Source organism: Ursus maritimus, unplaced genomic scaffold, assembly GCF_017311325.1.
Source record: "Ursus maritimus isolate PB19 unplaced genomic scaffold, ASM1731132v1 scaffold_5, whole genome shotgun sequence".
In the NCBI taxonomy this organism is placed as follows: domain Eukaryota; kingdom Metazoa; phylum Chordata; class Mammalia; order Carnivora; family Ursidae; genus Ursus; species Ursus maritimus.
This window is the reverse complement of record NW_024426663.1, coordinates 64525274-64543743: the sequence shown is the minus strand read 5'-3', so window position 1 is coordinate 64543743 and position 18470 is coordinate 64525274. Positions and strand designations below refer to the sequence as shown.

Below are 18470 nucleotides of genomic sequence, written 5' to 3'. Positions count from 1 at the left end.
TTGCTTAGCATTATCTCTTCCAGTCCCGTCCATGTTTCAGCAAATGTTGAGAAATCGTTCTTTTTGATGGCTGAGTAATATTCCATTGTGTATATGGACCACATCTTAATCCAGTCATCTGTTGAAGGGCATCTCGGCTCCTTCCATGATTTAGCTATTGTGGACAATGCTGCTATGAACATTGGGGTGCATATGGCCCTTCTTTTCACTACATCTGTATCTTTGGGGTAAATGCACTGTAGTCCAACCTGTATCGTCTTGATACCCTTGCCAAAAATCAACTGACCATAAGTATGAGAGCATTTATGTCTGGACTCTCACTTCTGTTCCGCTGATATATATCCTTATGCCAGTACCATGCTATTTTAATTACTATAGCTTTGTAGAAAGTTTTGAAATGTGGGAAGTGTGAGTCCTTCAACTTTGGTCTTCTTTTTCAAGATTATTTGGGCTATTCTGGGTCCCTTGAACTTCTGTATGAATTTTAGGGTCATCGTATGAATTCCTTTGAAGAAACAAGGTGGATTTAATGAGGATTGAGTCTATAGATCAATGTGGGGAGTACTGCTAACTTGACAATACATGTCTTCAGATCCTTGGACAGAAAATGTCATCAGTGACCTCTTCAGCCATGTCTCTCAGTCCTTTGGAATTTGTTGAGAGCTGCTTTGGCTTCTGACAGGAGTAAACTGAGATGAACTATCATGTGCTTGATTTCTAGTGTCTGAGAGCTACCTTGGGAAACAGACCAAGGCTGGGGTAATGGACTTTATTTTTTGTCAATAGGAGTTACCCACAGACACAAGGACTCTCTTGCCCTCTAGTTTCTCCTTGACTTGCAAAAGCTAAGATAACTCTGACCTCACAGTGTGAAATTCCACCTCCCCATGTTTCCATGTGGCTCTTGGTAACTAAATGTTTAAACTACATCACGCTAAGAGTAAACCGGATTTTGTGACTTCCCTAGCGTGCTTGAACTCCTCAAACAAAATGACCAATACTAAGTCCTCTGTGACCACAATGAAGTGAAATAGCATTTTGATCCCCCTGGCAAATTCAGAACTTTTCTTAACAGAGAAGCCCTATCATTTGTTTGGGACCATGCTCCACCAAATCTACTTTTGTTTTATGGATACAGAGGAAATGTGAGGTGTTCCTGAACTCAGCAGTCACTGCTCAAGTATCTACCTGCTTTGCTGATTTAGAGCCAGACTGTGAAAGGCATACTCGCGTCTACATGAGAAAAGCAGGAGATATGATTTGGCCTGAGGCCAACCAGAAAATGTGTTTGTTGCATTCCACAGTCTGGGTCATGGGGTAAGACAAATTATCCCATCTGGCCTTAGACCTATGGAGCTCCTGCGGGAATGTAGTGACTTTGTCACACAGCATAATCTTGTAATACTCTGTCCATCTGTGACTGGTCTGCTTCTCCAAAGGGGAAGACGCTCTGCTGCTTCATGCTGCTCTTTACTTATTACCCCACTGTCTCTTTGCTTCGTGGCCCCATTGTCTCATTTCTCTGGGTCTTCTGTGTAGGCTGTTGATCTTTGAGGAGCTAAGACTGCCCCGAGACTTTTTTTTGAGAGAAATCATCCCCCACATTCACAGTACACACTAGGTATATGCAAATGTACAGAGAGGAAAAGAAGGTTACGAAAGTTCCAAAAAGCACCCTACAATTGGGCCAAGAATTGCTTCATTTTCCCAAGAGGAAGGAAGAGTAGACTCTGTGTTATTTACGGAGAGCACCATTTCATTGTCAACACTGGATAGACACATAATTTTTCATCAACAAACTTGTATTTGAGGAAGTACCTCATAAGAATCTTTCTCAACATAAAGAAAGCCTTGCTTTTCATTTGGATACCGGATGCAAGGCCAGATAAATAGCATGAGTCTGGGGAAGTAAGGGGTTCTGTTTCCTCTCCTCCCTGTTGCCGAGAGTGCTCTAGGTGAAATGTTAGGTATCACTGGGACAGGGTAATAGTGTGTGGGCTAACAGTGAGGTTTTGGTGTGGTCTAATATCTAGGGACCTGGGCTCTTCCCCTGAGTAAATCAATAAGAAGGCACAGAGTCACCAACAACGCTAGGTCATGGAGGACACTGTGGGGGGGAACACTCATTAGGCCTCTGGGTTTAGAGCCAGAGATAAGGGTGGGGAGAACTTTATTCCTCTTTACAAAGAAAATGACACACCTCAATGGAGGACATCATATGCTAACCTGATATACTTAGGAAATCAGCTTGCTTTCTTACCATGGGGCTAATCCACAATTTCTTATGACTTTACCCTCTTTTCTAATGTTGGACTCTTTTTCTCCTAAGGAACCGAGACTCTATTTCTATCATTGACTGTTCCATTTTACCTCGTTCTAAAATAGGTTTTCAAAAGGTACTGCCCTACAGATTACACAAAGCAAAAGTTGCATCTGATATCCCAGATACTACCTCCAAAAGAAATATACCATTTAAACAAAGACATGCACTTTTATTATACATAGTTACTTAAAACCTTACTATATGGATTTTTTAGCCAGTCTCCTACTGTATCAAAAAGAGGCAGATTGCAGTTAAAAAAAAATGGGGGAAGGGAATGAAACACCATTCAAAATATAGGCTGCACCCTGGGCTCCTTCTCCCACACCTCTCCACACATACACATGAGCCCACACATGCGTACACACACACAAACACACACACACACACACACACACACTGCTATAAAATGAGACTGGCTTTTCAAAATGATTATTCTGAAGTCCCAGATGTCAATGAAATGTAATTAGTTGTGTGTGTGGGGGGGGTGTATTTCCAGAGTAGTGAAGTAATATACTTTAGATTTTCCCAAAACAGTAGAAACATGCTAACTTTTTTTTCTCCCTTTCTGTCGTAACTTCAGCGAGCCAGGACACCTCGTCACCGAGCGTTATAGCTAATCAACATTTCCTTCCAGCTGTGTGGGAACATATGCTGTCTCCAGCCTGGTTCCCAGCCCTGGCTAAGATCATTGTCACCTGGAAACTTTTTTAACTTGTGTATTCCCTGTCCCCGCCTCACACCTACCGAATGACAATCTGGAGGGTGAGTGAGGAGGGAGATGGAGCCATTGCCAGCCCATAAAGCACCTGTTGTACAAATCTGGAGAAGCTTTGGAAATCCTTCAGATTGCACTTCTTGGCAGGTTGAGGGCAAGCTAGATTTCTGCCCTCCCTTTGCCCTACGGCCAGGGGCTCTTGTGCAGTATACAGCCTGCACAACCTTACGTGGTGGCCTTGTTTGTCATTTCGAAGGTTGCACCAGTGGTCCATGCACTGACACGGTTATCAGTCTGTAGACTAGCCTCTGCTATGCCTTTTTACTCTCATTATTGAAGAGGTGGGTGTTCCCAGGGAGCATTTCTGTGACTTGACAGAAGCCTTGTAACCAGTGGCAGAAGGCTTAGGAATGTACTCATACCAGGAAAAAAAAAAAAAAAAGTTAAATGCTAAACTAAGAGAAGAGAGATTAGGACACCAAATCAGTCTCTAGGAGTGATGGAAAAGAGAGAGGAACTAGCATCCATGGATGAGGGGAAGCAGGGGCAAGAATAGGAAGAGAGGTGGGATGCTTATCTGAGTCTGGCCAGGAGTGGGGGTGTTAGGAGGAAAGCCTGCTGGCAAGTTTCTGGGAAGAGCCCAGCTCTTCTGCTCTTCCCAGTGAGCACAGCTAGGCCTGCAGTGGTCCCAGCCCCTCTCCCAAAGGACGGCCCCCTCTGTGCATTTCCCCAGACACTCAAAGCTGGACCGGGTGAGCAGGTGAACTGCTACTATAGGTACTGTCCTGACCCAAAATGATCTCTCATGTGGCTTAGCGATGCCTGAATTGTTACAGTAATGGGGGACCTACCTTTCTTTGTGCAGTGACATAAAAGTACAAATTCAAGTGCAAATGAGCTTTAATTAAGATGCATGCACCCAATCAACCAGCATGGACAGCATTCATGCAGGAGCCTATGTGCGTCTGTGCTATTTTGTGGGGAGGGAGTTCTGCAAAAGCAGAACATGGGGTCCCTGAGGTGAGGGCAGAGGAGGGGGTTTGTCTTGGGAAAAGAAAGGCTGCAGAATCAGCCAGAGCTCCCCAAGTTCCCCATCTGCCTAGCAGTCTGTTCTGTTTGCTTCTATCCTGGTCCGGATGAAGCAGGTCATGCTCTCTGGTGCTTTTGTCTTGCAGCTGCAAATGCAAACATCAATGATTTGCATGACTTATCAAGATTTTTTTTTCCAACTTGGTCATTTCTATAAAGCAGATCCTTTTTTAAATCTGTCTTTAAAATTCATAGCATCCGAATAGAACGACTTAACAACCATTTGTTAAGTGTCTCCCAAGTTGTGTGCAGCCACGGTGCTGGTGCCGGGAACTCGAGGGTTAAGCGTTGCCAGCTCCTGGCCTGCAGAAGCTCACGTCCTCTCGGCGCACACTGCGTGGGCACAGGTGGATGTGCCTGTGAGTAATGTCTCTACGCCAACAGGAAGCGGCTGCTTTGTTAGCAAGAGGATTAGAAAAGCAGAAAAAGTATTATGACTCTATACTTTGGTTCTTCTCTTCTATAATCATCAAGCGCAATTATTATTAACAAATCTCTCTCTGCTCGACTATATGTTTAATAGCTTGTTGCTCAGGAACCAGACACTGAATTGAAATCATGTCCTTCGTTCGCTAATGCCCCCAAAGATTGCAGGACTGGCAGAAGGAATATGAACAATGAGCAAGACGAGGAGTTTGGGTTCTATCTCTGAGAAGGAGAAGTAATGACACCCCAGATGATTTATTTTATCGCATTCATGCAGTCACAAATGACTGGTGAATGCTGGTTTCACACTGAGGCTGCTGGCATAATGCATCAGGCATGAAATGCACGAACATTTCTTTAGAGCTGCTTAGCTGAAGTTTATCACGATCATTCAGCCATTGCCTAGCAACTTGGGAAGGCTATCAAAGAGCTCTTTGTCCTCAGTCCTGGCAAAAACAGTCCCTCACAGATCGCCTTATCAGCGTTAGAACGTTTATCAGGAAAAAATGCTTCCATTGAACCAGAGATCCCTGCAAATTTAAAGATACCCCCTTCCCATTTTGTCCCCTCTCCCAAATGTGTTAGGGAGTTGCTTCCTGAAGTAATTCCTATCAGAACCTTTATCTGTTCTTTGGTTAACATTCCAAAAGAATTTCTTCAGGATGTTTCCAGAATTCTTCTATTGCTTTGTAATCTGGGCTAGCATTAAAAAAAAACAAACCTGAGCTCAAGAAGGTATATCTTCTCAAAAATCAGCAAGGCAGACATTTCCACCCCCTTAGATGGGAAGGGTCACCATTTTAGGCACACAAAATAGAAATATGCTGGGTTTCCTGGTTTACATGTGCTTTTCATCCCTTCTTTTGGGAAAGAGAATTATTTGGTTGCTCCATCTAGTTGGAAAATGGCTCTGAATATCATGTTGGAAAGAGGGACTGTGCTTATTGATGCATTCAACAAATCTGTAACCCCCTCCATGTGCTAGGTACTGTAGTGAGCAAAACCCCCATCTCTCTTTCAGGAAGCTGCCAGAATTCATTCATTACCTGCGTGGAAAAAGGGGGTGCGGAGGTGGGGCAGCTACAGACCTTTCATCTCCGTTCTCTCTTACATTTCTCTGGAATTTATCCTCCCTGCATTCCAACTGTCAATGACTTAGTTTAAGACCTTGTCCTGTTTATCTTTTTTCTTTCTTTCTTTCTTTTTTTTTTTTTTACCTGCATAACGTGCAACAGCCACCCAACACAGGTCCTCTCTCTTCCGGGCTCATCCTCCTCATACTGTCTTCTGCCCTCCTGCCAACCACAAATTTAATTATGTGCTTCTCCTACTTAATTGTCCATTTGGTCCCTGTCAACCCCAAGGGGGAAGCTCACACTCCACAGCATGGCGTTCTGGGCTTTGTCTACGTGCCACGACCTGGCTACCCAAAGACCTGTCCTGTTCTTCCCAACCCCAGTTTTAGCTGTCCCTAGTGTGGCATGTACTTCTTTGAACTTCTGAGTCTTGAACCCACCATTCCATTAGCTTGGAACCCTTGTCCACCTTCACAAGCTATTTCCTTTTCGGACTGTGATCCCCAGACAGAGTTAGGGGTGCTTATTCCAGGGCCGTTATCATTCTCCAATAGGAGGTCTCTCTTAAGAGAACTTATCACCAATAAGCCAATAGCCGCTAGACCTCTTGAATGTTGATTAAGCTGAATTCTTTTCTCTGTCTTTGATGTAAAAAGGAAACAGAAGAATATCTTGTAGGATTCCAGCCTAGTTTGCGAAGATTGGGGTGAAATTGATGGAAATAATTTAGGAATAACACACTAAAAAAAAATGGTTAAAGCAAACTTACAATTTCCTATCCTGAAAAAAAATTTATTGCGGGGTTAGCTTTACGCAGAGGTCACACCAGTAGCCATATACCCAATATAACCTAGAGAAGCGCTTACCCAGTTACCCCCTCTGCGAGCCTCACTGCCTGGTATTTCACAATTAGAGATGTATTTCTTAGGCTCCTCACGTGTGAATTCCCTTAAAATATAAGTATTCTCTGGAGAAGGTGACAACTCAATAATCGATTTATCTTATCTTGTCTTACCTATAAGATGAAGGGAAAGATAATAAGAGGGCACAGACCTCTGAAGGGGAGGAGTAGCAATAGGAGAAAATGGGGCAGCAAGAGGAAAAAACGCAGCTTCATACTTTGTCTACAAATAGATTAAGCATTAATATCTGAAAAATGATGATTCATTTTTACTGATGGTAGAGAAAAAGAAAAGGGATTGAATTTTTAGGGGAAGTCGGTAATAGAATTATTAGAATTTGCTTTCTAAGGAAAGACTTATCTGCAATCCCGAAATAAAAGATTTTTAAAAGTAAACCCGGTTCTGTTTAAATATGCTTATACCATTGGAGACAGAAGATTTGATAGATGATCTCTAGAATTCCCTGTGATTCTCTGGAAATGAAATCATGGGTAAATCATGTGAAACAAGCGTATCATTGTAATGGATCTCTTTGCTATATTGTGGGCCCTGTTACTCTATGAAAATTACCTCGATAAAGTTGATTATGACAGATGGTTATGCTATCCAGCTGGACAAACCTATTAGGGAAGACGAGTCAGATATGAAATAAAGGATCACTTTATTCAGATTTGCCAATCTGCCCTGGAGTCATTTTTCTTAACATGCTTTCATTGAGAATGTGCTAAGTCATCTGTAAATTATGATAATCTGTAATGTAAAAAAGCAGCAGATAATTTTGACCTAAAGTGTGCTCCATTCCAACTTAACTGCATTTATTTAATGTGAAGGAGAGATTTGGCAAGTAGCTAGTGAACCAAATCACCATGAATGGCTAAGTCCCACACTTCCTCAAGCTCCCACCCCACAAAAATGTGCCAAAAATGAGGACTAATTTTCAGGATGATTTTCAGATTAACTCAGCTTCCACATCTCGAAAATCCGAACTGGGATTTGCATGCACGGCTCCAAACCCAAATGGCCAGGGTTGTCTGAGTATCTGTGAAGCGATGCCCCATCTTAGCGGCCATTAAATAGGAGTCCTGGCTCATGGTCAGAGCTCAGGACCTGAATTCGAACAGAGTGAAGCCTGTAACAGGTTACCCTTGTTGATACTCCCTTCAGACTCACAAAACAAAATTTAGGTTTGTGGCCTCCTTTTGAAGTGGTTTATTCCTCAATGTGTTTGATGTTCTCCCTTGTGCAGGTGTCAGCCAAAACACCAGGTAACTCCATAGCGGGCCAGTCACATGTGGTGAGCATAGCATTTGCACGCCATTCCACCTTAGCTTTTCAAAAGAGGTTTGAAGGGGAGAAAAAAAAAAAAAAGATCATATGTTCGTGAACTCAAGGAAAAAAAAATCACAGTAGGCCAAAATTCGGTATTTAATTCTATAGGGAGCCCTTAAACCCCGGTGAGCTTATAAGAGGTCTGAACTCCTTCTTCAGCCAGCAGTGCAAGCTCAGATAATCGTCTGTTGTTGGTTCAAGCTAGACACAATGAGGTCTGTGCGCTTTCATGCCTACTTAACAGCCTTTACCAAGTGGGAGACTTTCGGAAGGAGAAAAATGGGAACAGTCCAAAGTGGAGTTATGGCTCCGCAGAAATGACTGTGTACCAATGAGCCATGTTCACGTTATGGTTTGGGGCTGCTCCTGTTTTAAGCTTTGGGCCATAGAAGCAAAAACTGTAATACAAAACATGCCTTTCTCAGCTTCCGTGGTGCTGGGTGGTGACAGCGTTCTGGAATCCCTGAGTGTGTGCCTGCTGGTTCCTCCTGTGTTTTCCCTTGGTCTGAAGCCAGCCGTAGCCAGTTCACTACTAATTATAACTCATTGCTTCTCAATGCAGAGAGCATGTCTTTGAGTTGTGGAGAGTTCTGACTTACAAGAAAGAGGTGCCTGTTGTATTTCAAAGACAGACTTACCAAAGAGACTTCTATTTACCTCAAAAAAAAAAAAACCCAAAAAACAAAGAAACCTGGTTTTATTTTTATTTTTGCGACTTTGGGTTTTTTTTTTTTTCCCCTTGTGTTTCCTTTAGGCATTTGTTCATTCATGACCAGCCTCAGAGTTTCTGTTCCCAGGGTGAGAGTTAAAAACCTACGTAGAGTATCCTAATAATCAATAACTTAGACAACAGCTGTAAATAGCATGAGTTGTGATATTCTGCCTTTATCTGCCCAGTGTCAGATGAAATTTTTAAAGAGGAATTTAGTGGCACAGAGGAGTGTATCTTTCCATCCTGTACAATGTATCATCAAAATGTTTTAAGATGGTATGTGCTCCAGGGGGAAGTTTTTCTTTATGTAAAACAATTTAACCACTTTTTACTTCTCTTTATCTTTCTATGCTTTGTTCATTTCTCTGTAAAGATAAAGAGTGGGGGGTAGAAGGAAGTTGCTGAGGGCTCAATGATAAAATATTTTTTGATAAATTTTGCCTTTAATAGAGCCCTTGGGCTTCCCATTTGCTCCCTCCTTCTAAAAAACCGAAAATCCATATAACAAAGGTGTTTTATTCCTGCTCTTTTATGACTCCATAGAAAATCATCTTTGGATTATTTTGTTAGGGTGACACAATACATGATTACACAGTATATGATAATATAAGTGCATGTAAGTGAATTTTAAACCTTATGTCATCCCTGCTCACTGTTGCCTGGGATCACTCAGCTTGGGGACCATGACCGTGGTCCTCGTCTGGGACTTGGCACCCCAGAGGCGCCTGCCTGCATTGCCTCTCACTCAGCCTTGTTCCTGTGCTTTGTTTCAGGTGTCCACTGTGACAGCGTGTGTGCTGAGGGACGCTGGGGCCCCAACTGCTCTCTGCCCTGCTACTGTAAAAACGGGGCTTCGTGCTCCCCAGACGATGGCATCTGTGAGTGTGCACCAGGGTTTCGAGGCACCACTTGTCAGAGAAGTAAGTATCTCATTAGGAGACAATGTCTGTCTTCCCTTCTTAGGCACTGGGTAGGTATGGAATTATGGCCTCTTTCCCACCCCTCAGCTGTTCTGTTGCAGTCGAGGGCACAGGAGACAATAATAGGTCTCCCCGTCCCTTGCAGAGCTGTCCTTGATAGCACTGCCCCAAGAGCTTTATTCGTTCCAACCTTCAGGACGAGCCTAACAGATGGGGCTTTAGCCGTTCCTTCTCAGTAATGATTTCAATGCCTCACTGGCATCATCATCAGGATATGTCTCTTGATCCTGCCTTAAATCTTACAAATGGTGTTCCAGAAATCCATTGACCTGTAAATATTTGATTCAGCAATTTTGGCATTGGTCTTACCTCAATTACCAGAAGTCAACATCAGCCAAACCTTGCGGCAAATCATACATCCTGCTAGTAGTCTTACAGCCAGTGCTATGGGGAAAATAGCACTGCAGAGTTAAAAATGGGGGCTGTTGACATGGGTCAATAAGACTTTGAAGTTAGGAAGGGATCCATAAGATTTTACTAAGTTTTTTAGTAAATGTAATCAAGAAGAGTGTATGACTACAAGATACCCTATCCTAATTTTTAAACGACTTTTCTTTCATTAAAAGCGCTATGCATTCATCCTGTATTTAAATCCAAGGAATCTCTTGAGAAGGACCTAATTGTGCAGCACTTTTTGCTTGCTCACTTTTCAATCACCATCATTTATCTGGACCACGTTGAGGAGGAACAATCCTTTAAATGCAGACCGGAGATTTATTTATTCTTTAAGAATAAAGGATCGACACATGGCTTGAGAGTATTTATTTGGGATTTTAGAATTATATTTCCTTTCATTTGTTTCTTCAACAAAAATTCTTCAAGCCCCTGTTCTGTGCCATGCCTCGAGTTAACTAGGACCATAACTGAGAAAATTGAGAGAGCTGAGACATTTGCCTGCCCTCGAGCAATCCAGTCTAGTGGTTTCTTTTCATTATTAAAGAGTACCCTTCTTCCTTCCGTGGTGGTGGTTTTATAATTGGAAAATTCTCAATATTGTTAAATAAAAAAAGAATTTTTCCCCAAACTGGAACTAGATGCTGATGTGGAATTTGAGAGGCACACATCTCAGGAACGATAACTGTTGATTTCCATTCTATTTTCAGTCTGCTCCCCTGGTTTCTATGGGCATCGCTGCAGCCAGACATGCCCACAGTGTGTGCACAGCAGTGGGCCCTGCCACCACATCACAGGCCTGTGTGACTGCCTGCCTGGCTTCACAGGTGCCCTCTGCAATGAAGGTAAGGGGTGCGAGTGTTTTGGGAGAGGCGTGCGATGATGGGCGAACCTCACGCAGCCTGTCCTCAGGCTTCCCCGAGGACACGTCTTCAGTGCTCTGCTCTCGAAACCTTCTGGTGCGCTGTGTCTGCAACTTCTACAAATATGACCAGAAGCTTTGAAAAGCTGGCTTGCTGCTCCGGCAGAATCTCTTTATTCTCTGAGCTGTGCGACTCTTCGGTTTTAATTGGAAACAGCCTCCCACGAAAGATTAATAGGGGGAGGAAGGGTTTCGACTCCCTGAGCGGGTGGCCATGAAGTTAGGTTTCTAGAAATGTGATGATGTCTCCTGGTTTGGGATGCCTTCATGAGAAATCTTTGGCTTCATGTGTCTGCAAAAATGAGCCCATTCAAGATGAGGAATGCTGTTGAGTGGAGGCAGCCAGTAAACGGGCGGCTGGGTGGATGGCTTTCAAAGTCATTTCCTGCCCCCAGACTAGAGTTCCGTGAGCTGAGATATACTTGTGCATTACTGACCTATAACTTTTTCACAGTGTGTCCCAGTGGCAGATTTGGGAAAAACTGTGCGGGAGTTTGTACCTGTACGAACAACGGGACCTGTAACCCCATTGACCGATCTTGTCAGTGTTACCCAGGTTGGATTGGCAGCGACTGCTCTCAACGTGAGTCTTGTTTGAGAACAACCATGTAATATCTGTTTGTTTTCACATTCCTTAGGCTGGAAGTAGGAGTGTTTCTATAATCAAGAAATAATACATGAATAATTATGATATACATTGTAATAATTGTAAGTGGCCTTTTTTCCCCCATTAAGAGCTCTATGCAATGTTCCTGTGTTAAATCCAAGTATGTCTTAGAAAGAACCTAAGTAGGTAGCATTTTGCTTATTCACTTTTCAGTGCTTCTTCGTCTGTAAAATGAGGGCATTGTACTCAGAAAGTCCATTCTCAGTGTTAGATCAGACCTCAAGGGTCAGCTATTAATTTTCCCTTGTTCTTGGACAAAAATGGTGCACACAATCATAGGAGAATTTTTTTTCCATTTTTTGAAATTACTTCAGACATATTATCTTTATTGGGCCATATTCCCTACTGGGTAACCAAATAGAAATTTTAGATGGTCCTCCTTTTTTTCCCTCCAGTTTTATTGAGAAGTAATTGACATACATCACTGTATTAGCTTAAGGTGTACAGCTTGATGATTTGAAGTGTATATATCATGAAATGATCGCCGTAGTAGGTTCAACTAACATCCATTGTCTCATGTCGATCCAATGGTGGTCCTCATTTTAAGCAGTTATAGTCTTAAAGCATTAGTATATATAAATAGGTGTTTTGTATTTTTTATTTGTTTGTTTGCTTTTTGTAAATCAAATCATTTTACCCCCAAATGTGACACAATTTCACACTTTATCTGAAGTTCTTATAGCTCTTCATTGGGCAGTAACCCCCAACGATTCCATTTTATTATTTTCTGCATCATCCAATTAAGAGTTTTTCTGAGTAAACCAATTCTTACATATAATTGAAACCTTAAAATTTAAGTTAGTCTCTAGTGACAGCTCCGGGGTAGACTTTATGTGACACTAGGTCCCTTGGTTTCTCTCGAGTCCCATCATTTGCCCCTCTGATCTCTGCTTAGATGTCCTCTCCTCGGGGAAGACTTCCCTGGAGGAGCAGCCCCAGCCATTCTTCCCCCATTACCCTGTTTTACTTTTTCTCATAGTACTTGTTGCCACTGTTTTCTCTCTTTGGCTGGCTGGTTGGTTAGCTGGTTTACCTGCCTGCCTCCCCTACTAAAATGTAAGGTTTCAGAGGGTGGTCTGGACCTTGTCTTGTCCTCTGCTCTCCCTTCTGTGTCTAGAATGGTTCTGGGCACATGGGAGCTCCATGTGCCTTTGTTAAGGAACTAAATCGACACACTTGAGATGATTTTTGCTCTGCCCACGTTACTGTGCAGTCTGTCACTGAATACAGCATCCGTAATGATGGTTGCTGTTGTGGTCAGCATTGCCATCTGGGTATTAGTCAGATTCGGAGCACCGTGCTTTCTCAGTCCTGATGCACACGGCTAGCCTCTCGCGTGCTAGGAGATGGGGCAGGAGGACGGAGCTCTCTCTGCTGGGTGCTGACCTGCAGGCTCTAACAGATCTCTCCATGCATGCTGTGGTTTCAGCCTGTCCACCTGCGCACTGGGGCCCGAACTGTATCCACACGTGCAGCTGCCACAACGGGGCCTTCTGCAGCGCCTACGACGGGGAATGTAAATGCACTCCTGGCTGGACGGGGCTCTACTGCACTCAGAGTAAGAGACAAGCCTTCTGAGGCTCACCGAGGGGAGCCACACCCGAGGAGGAGCAGCCTTGCCCTTTGCATGCACCAGCTGGGCTCAGCCAGGACTCCTGGCATTGGAGTGTTTCCTCTCCCTGATGACCGCTGGACGTTTAAATGTCTCTGTGTGGTTACGAGCTGGCACATTCCGGGTTTTCTGTCCGTATGTCATATCAGGACACTGAGGTGGAACAGTGCTAGATGGGATGGTGTGCAGCTTCTTTCCTAACTCTCCTTTAACCAGACCCTGTTTATACGTACCCAGCTCCCTATTGTTTACATATACATGTTTATGTGTATGCATATATATGTATACGTATACACACATACATACACTGTTTTTAGTATATGATCCCTCTTATATGAAGAACAAAGACAAATAGATCAATTGTTTGGGAACGTGCATGGAGAGTAATGAAAGTGTTCCATATAATTTTTCAAATTGGGGTGTGGTTACATGAATGTAAACCCTGTCATTTATTCTAATAACAAAAGGTTGGGGTAAGTGACAGTGACTAGAAGGCGGTGGAGGTGACAAGCCCCATTCCCTAACGTAATGTGTGCTCTTGGAGAAGATTGCTTTCTGTGGTTCTCAAACTTGAGCGAGCTTCAGAATCACCAGGTGGCTCGATACACACAGACTGCTGGCCCCACTCCCAGAGTGTCTGATTCACTGGTTCTGGGGTGGGACCTGAGAATTCACATTTCTGACAACTTTCCACATGGTAATGCCAGGCTGGGGTCATGCTCTAAGAGCCACTAGTTCTTATTTCCATTTTATATCCCATAGTGTCCTAATCGTTTCTTCTATGAGGTTTTTGCCATCATAGCATATAATGTGCAAAGTACTCCACATCCCAGCACTGTCGGGGAAAAAAAGACTCTTCTCTGTCCTCTTGCCTTCAAATGAATAAAGGAGACAAGACAGGAAAGCACGAATTATGGCTATTATCAATAAAAAATCATAATTTATTCTTTAAAAAATTTTTAAATAATATATAATTTTAAGTCACAGAAATGAGCTGAGAAGGAAAGATGGGTGAGAAATTAGGTGATTCTTGTTGAATACTAATTAGGGGACATATTAGAGAAGAAGCCAAACAAGCGTTTTGAAACTTTCTGGAAGAGGGTGTAGACCTTGAGCCATGATTCAAAAGAGAGAGTTGGCCAGGCGAGAGCATGTCTTGAGCACATTCTCCCAAGATTGTATATACAGAAATGTTTTCGAGCTCGTTAGAGAACAGTGCTTGGGTTATTGTTTATCATTCCAAAATCCGGGTCTACCTCAATCAGAGGACCTTTTTAAGTGGGCATAGCATAAGACGGTGGGAAGAATGTGGGGCCTGGAGCCAGACTTGCCTGCATTTCTATCATGGCCCTGCCAACCTGCCACTGGCTGGCTCTGTGACTGAGGGGGTCCTCAGGGCTTGGTTCCCATCTATAGGTAGGGCTACCATAGAGAGTCCGTGAGAGGAAACACAGAGCAGGTGGTAAATAAAAACGTGGTGATGGTAGCTGTCCATGCGTGCTGGCCACTGTGCTGTGCCTCTGTTTCTTGAAAGTTGAACTTTCATTACAACCACTCTAAGAAAAAGGGAAAGTAAAAATCCCACGTGATATTTAGAAATGGCCCTAGGCGCAGGCTGTATTGAAGCTTGCGTTATGCCAGGGAGCCCCGAAACACCCTTGCAGGGCAGCTGCTGGCCCGTGACAGCCCACAGGGCTCATGCGTGTCCTCAGCCCAACGGCCCCAGAGGCCTTCGTCTTGTAAATCGTGCACCAGGGTAAGGTTTATTGCTTTTTTACAAAGCACCCATGAAGTGCAGGGGTTTTTTGTTGTTTGTTTGTTTTTGTTTTTTTGGAAGTTTAGCATCCTACCACACACCTTTGATGAAGGAGCTAATATTACCTAAGTTAGCGACAGATACAGTGGACAGAGGTATAGCAGGCTTAGAGACATTCTGTACAGTAAGTACAAGCATTCATGTGATTCTAATATAAAGTACTCATTTCAGTCCATGGCACTTGAATCCGGGAGTCTAGTAGTTAAGTGAAAGAATACAAGGAAATGCCCCCATACTTCCGTGGGGTCGAAGGCATGCTTGCTAGAAGACACCCATCTTGTCTCCAGAAGCACCAGCAAGGGTTAAACCGTCAGGGGTAGAACTGTTCTGCTTCCCGCTCATGAATTATGACCTCCTTGCAAGAGCCCCGTCTTGGGACTTCAGAGAATCCTTTGTGACAAGCTGAGATCTGCGTTATTGTCTTTCTTCACTCTCCAGTGGCTCAGCGTCCTTCAGGTTTCAACACAAACGGTTGGAAGCAAGTGCTGTTTTTTTGTTCCCTCGGCAGCCTCCTGACTCTGCTGTCCTTCCCTCCCCAACACAGGATGTCCTCTGGGGTTCTATGGAAAGGACTGTGCATTGATATGCCAGTGTCAGAATGGAGCGGACTGTGACCACATCTCCGGGCAGTGTACGTGCCGCACTGGCTTCATGGGGAAGCACTGTGAACAGAGTGAGTATGAAAGTGTGACACGTCTAGGTGGTTATTTTCTCCTAGAACCAGTGTTCCTATATGTCTGAAAATATTAAGGCAGGACCTGCAACTTTTTAAGTTATTTGAACGGATGGCTGGTCACTTTCCGGCACAGCTGACCGTTCCCCTCCCAGAGATCTGGCCACCTTGGGGTCCTCGCTGACTGTCTTTTCCCTCATACTTCTTCTGGGGAAGTAATCAGCACTCCGGGTGGAGGGGGTGTGGCTCCAAGGATGCAGACAGAATTCAAGTTTTCCATCTGTTCACCCTGGCTCTCTCTAACTCTCCTGCTTATTTTTGGAACGGGGCTGCTCAGAGCTTTACGAGCCAGTCAGGTTTTCTTCATGGCAGAGACAGAGCCCGGGTTGCACCCTGGACGAGAGTGCGTTCTCTGGGGCCAGGCTGCGTGCATGGGTGGCAGGTGGGCTCCCAGCCCCACTGCAGGAGTGGAACCAGGTCCATGCAAACATTGCCCTCCTTCTGACAACCTTCTCTAGGTAGTACTTTTATACCATTTCCCCTAGCAACTTCTCGTCTTAATCTTTACAATCTTCAAGACGATATATTGCCTTAAACGTTTTTGTTGTAAGAATCCCACTCCAGAAGAATATGTTCTGTTGCAATTATGCATCCTTGTCTTGCCATTTCCGCCCTTACAGCTATGTGTCCGCAGGGTTATAAGAAAATCAGTGTTAGGGGTGCCTGGGTGGCTCAGTCCTTAAGCGTCTGCCTTCGGCTCAGGGCATGATCCCAGAGTCCTGGGTGGGATTGAGCCCCTCATTGGGCTCCCTGCTCTGCTGGGAGCCTGCTTCTTCCTCTCCCACTCCCCCTGCTTGTGTTCCCTCTCTCGCTGGCTGTCTCTCTCTGTCAAATAAATAAATAAAATCTTAAAAAAAAAAAAAAAAGAAAATTAGTGTTAAACTGAATATTTCGAAGTAGTCTCTTGTTCCTTTCCTCTGTGACTTTCATTCGATACTTGGAATGAATAATGGTCTTGGAGCTGTATGGATTCACCCTCTTATCATAGATGATAGGAAAGGGGTAGGACCTTTTTTGCTTATCAGAGGAGGTGCTCCTGGAAAAGATGCAGCAAAGATTACATGGCTGTAGGAGCAGTGTGGCCTAGAAAGGTGGATCAGTATAGGGACTTTGGCAACAAACAGTCACCCTCTCTCCACCCCAGCAGCACCTCATAGCACCCCCAGACAGCCAAGTACTTTAGTTCTCTTTATTGCTAACTTGGCTACAGCCAAGTGCTGAACCCTTGAGATATTTTTGCTTATCTTCCTATCTCATACATAACCGGAGTGACCTCCAGGAATCAGCCTGTACAGAGGTGGCCCACTTTGAGTTTTGTACTGGTATTCATTTCCTCCTGAAACCCATACTGAGTCACACAGTTGTCTGCACACCGTTGTGTATGTAAATATTGTGCGTCTGTGTGTATAAATGTCTAAACATACGTACACGTACATATATGCATAGAAACCAGAACAGGCTCTAAACTGACTTTCACTTGGAAGCCAGACCGGTTATGGTCTTATTAAATAGAAGCTGCTTAAGTCCTCCTGTGATTACTTTGAACATCAAATCAAAATGTTCCTATTTTTGGAGACCCCTCCTGATGCTCATTTGTAAACAGAAACACTGTGTTAGACAGAGAACTCCAATAATAATAGTACATTGCCCCCTGCTGCTCATTTTCAAAAAAACACCAGTATTCGGGGATGATTTTTAGATTTGACATGTCTGTGCTCTTCTTTGAAATCCACACCCAGCTCTTATTAAAAGTGCATCATAAAAATCTCTCCATTTTATTCTCTCAGGCTTTACCCTCACATCCTAATTTTGAGCCATTCTATGGCAAATGAAGTTCTTACCTAGAAAATTAAAACTTGCCCCTCCCTTGTCCCAGGCTCCCAGCTAACTCAAGTCAGAATGTGCCGGTAGGAGGATCCCTGAGCCTTCAGTAAAATGCTCATGTTCTCAAGGATGCAGCTCTGGTTTATACTCGTCAGTATAACTCTGTCCCACCGTTTTGCCCAGTGGGGTCATCTCAGAATGCTCTTGCTGATGATCTTCATCAGTTCCACTGGGTTCTGCAGACTTTCTACTTACCCATCAGGGAAGTGGGTGCGTAAAAGCTGAAGGAGTCAGGAGCTGTGGCGAGGAGCTCAGTCTCTGGCCCTGTGCCGCCTGGCCTGTGAGTCCCCCCACGAGTTGGGGAATTCTGGCCAACTGTAGGACTCCCTGGGTGGTTCCACCTGCACGAGGATCCCCTGGAAGTCCTGCCCTCTAGACACTGGATCATATAGTAAAAGACAGCCTTGCCCAGATGCCCAAGGCTGGAGAGCTTACATTGGACTTTCATCTCCTTCTCAGAGTGCCCTGCAGGAACATATGGCTACGGCTGTCGCCAGATATGCGACTGTCTGAACAACTCCACATGCGACCACATCACCGGCACGTGTTACTGCAGCCCAGGCTGGAAGGGCGCACGATGCGATCAAGGTAAGGACACCAGTGAAGGATACCTACTGCCTCGAATTGTGTAACTGCCACGTACCACTCAACATTAAGTGTTGGCACTTAATGTTATCTGATGTAATCCTCCTCAGGACACTGCAAGGCATAGCTGGTTATTTAGTTGCCAGATGGATGCTTTAATGTTGCTGTCCGACAGGTGAGGACACTAAAGCTCAGAGAGGCTGAGTAATTTGCCCAAGGTTGCACAGCTAATATGTGATACATAGCTGTATGTCAGGGCTTATATGCCAGGTTTGTCTGATTCCAAAGCTCATGAGATTTCCACTG

At 44.1% G+C, this 18470-nt stretch overlaps 1 protein-coding gene across 1 annotated transcript in view; it reads left to right on the top strand.

Annotated features, from left to right (window-relative positions):
* Positions 1-18470, top strand: part of MEGF10 (multiple EGF like domains 10) — a 120043-nt gene that overhangs the window by 88299 nt on the left and 13274 nt on the right. The window contains exons 13-18 of the mRNA XM_008698983.1: positions 9346-9492; positions 10656-10790; positions 11322-11450; positions 12964-13092; positions 15507-15635; positions 18039-18167. Coding sequence (XP_008697205.1) covers positions 9346-9492; positions 10656-10790; positions 11322-11450; positions 12964-13092; positions 15507-15635; positions 18039-18167 — 798 coding nt within the window. The remainder of the gene's footprint in view (positions 1-9345; positions 9493-10655; positions 10791-11321; positions 11451-12963; positions 13093-15506; positions 15636-18038; positions 18168-18470) is intronic.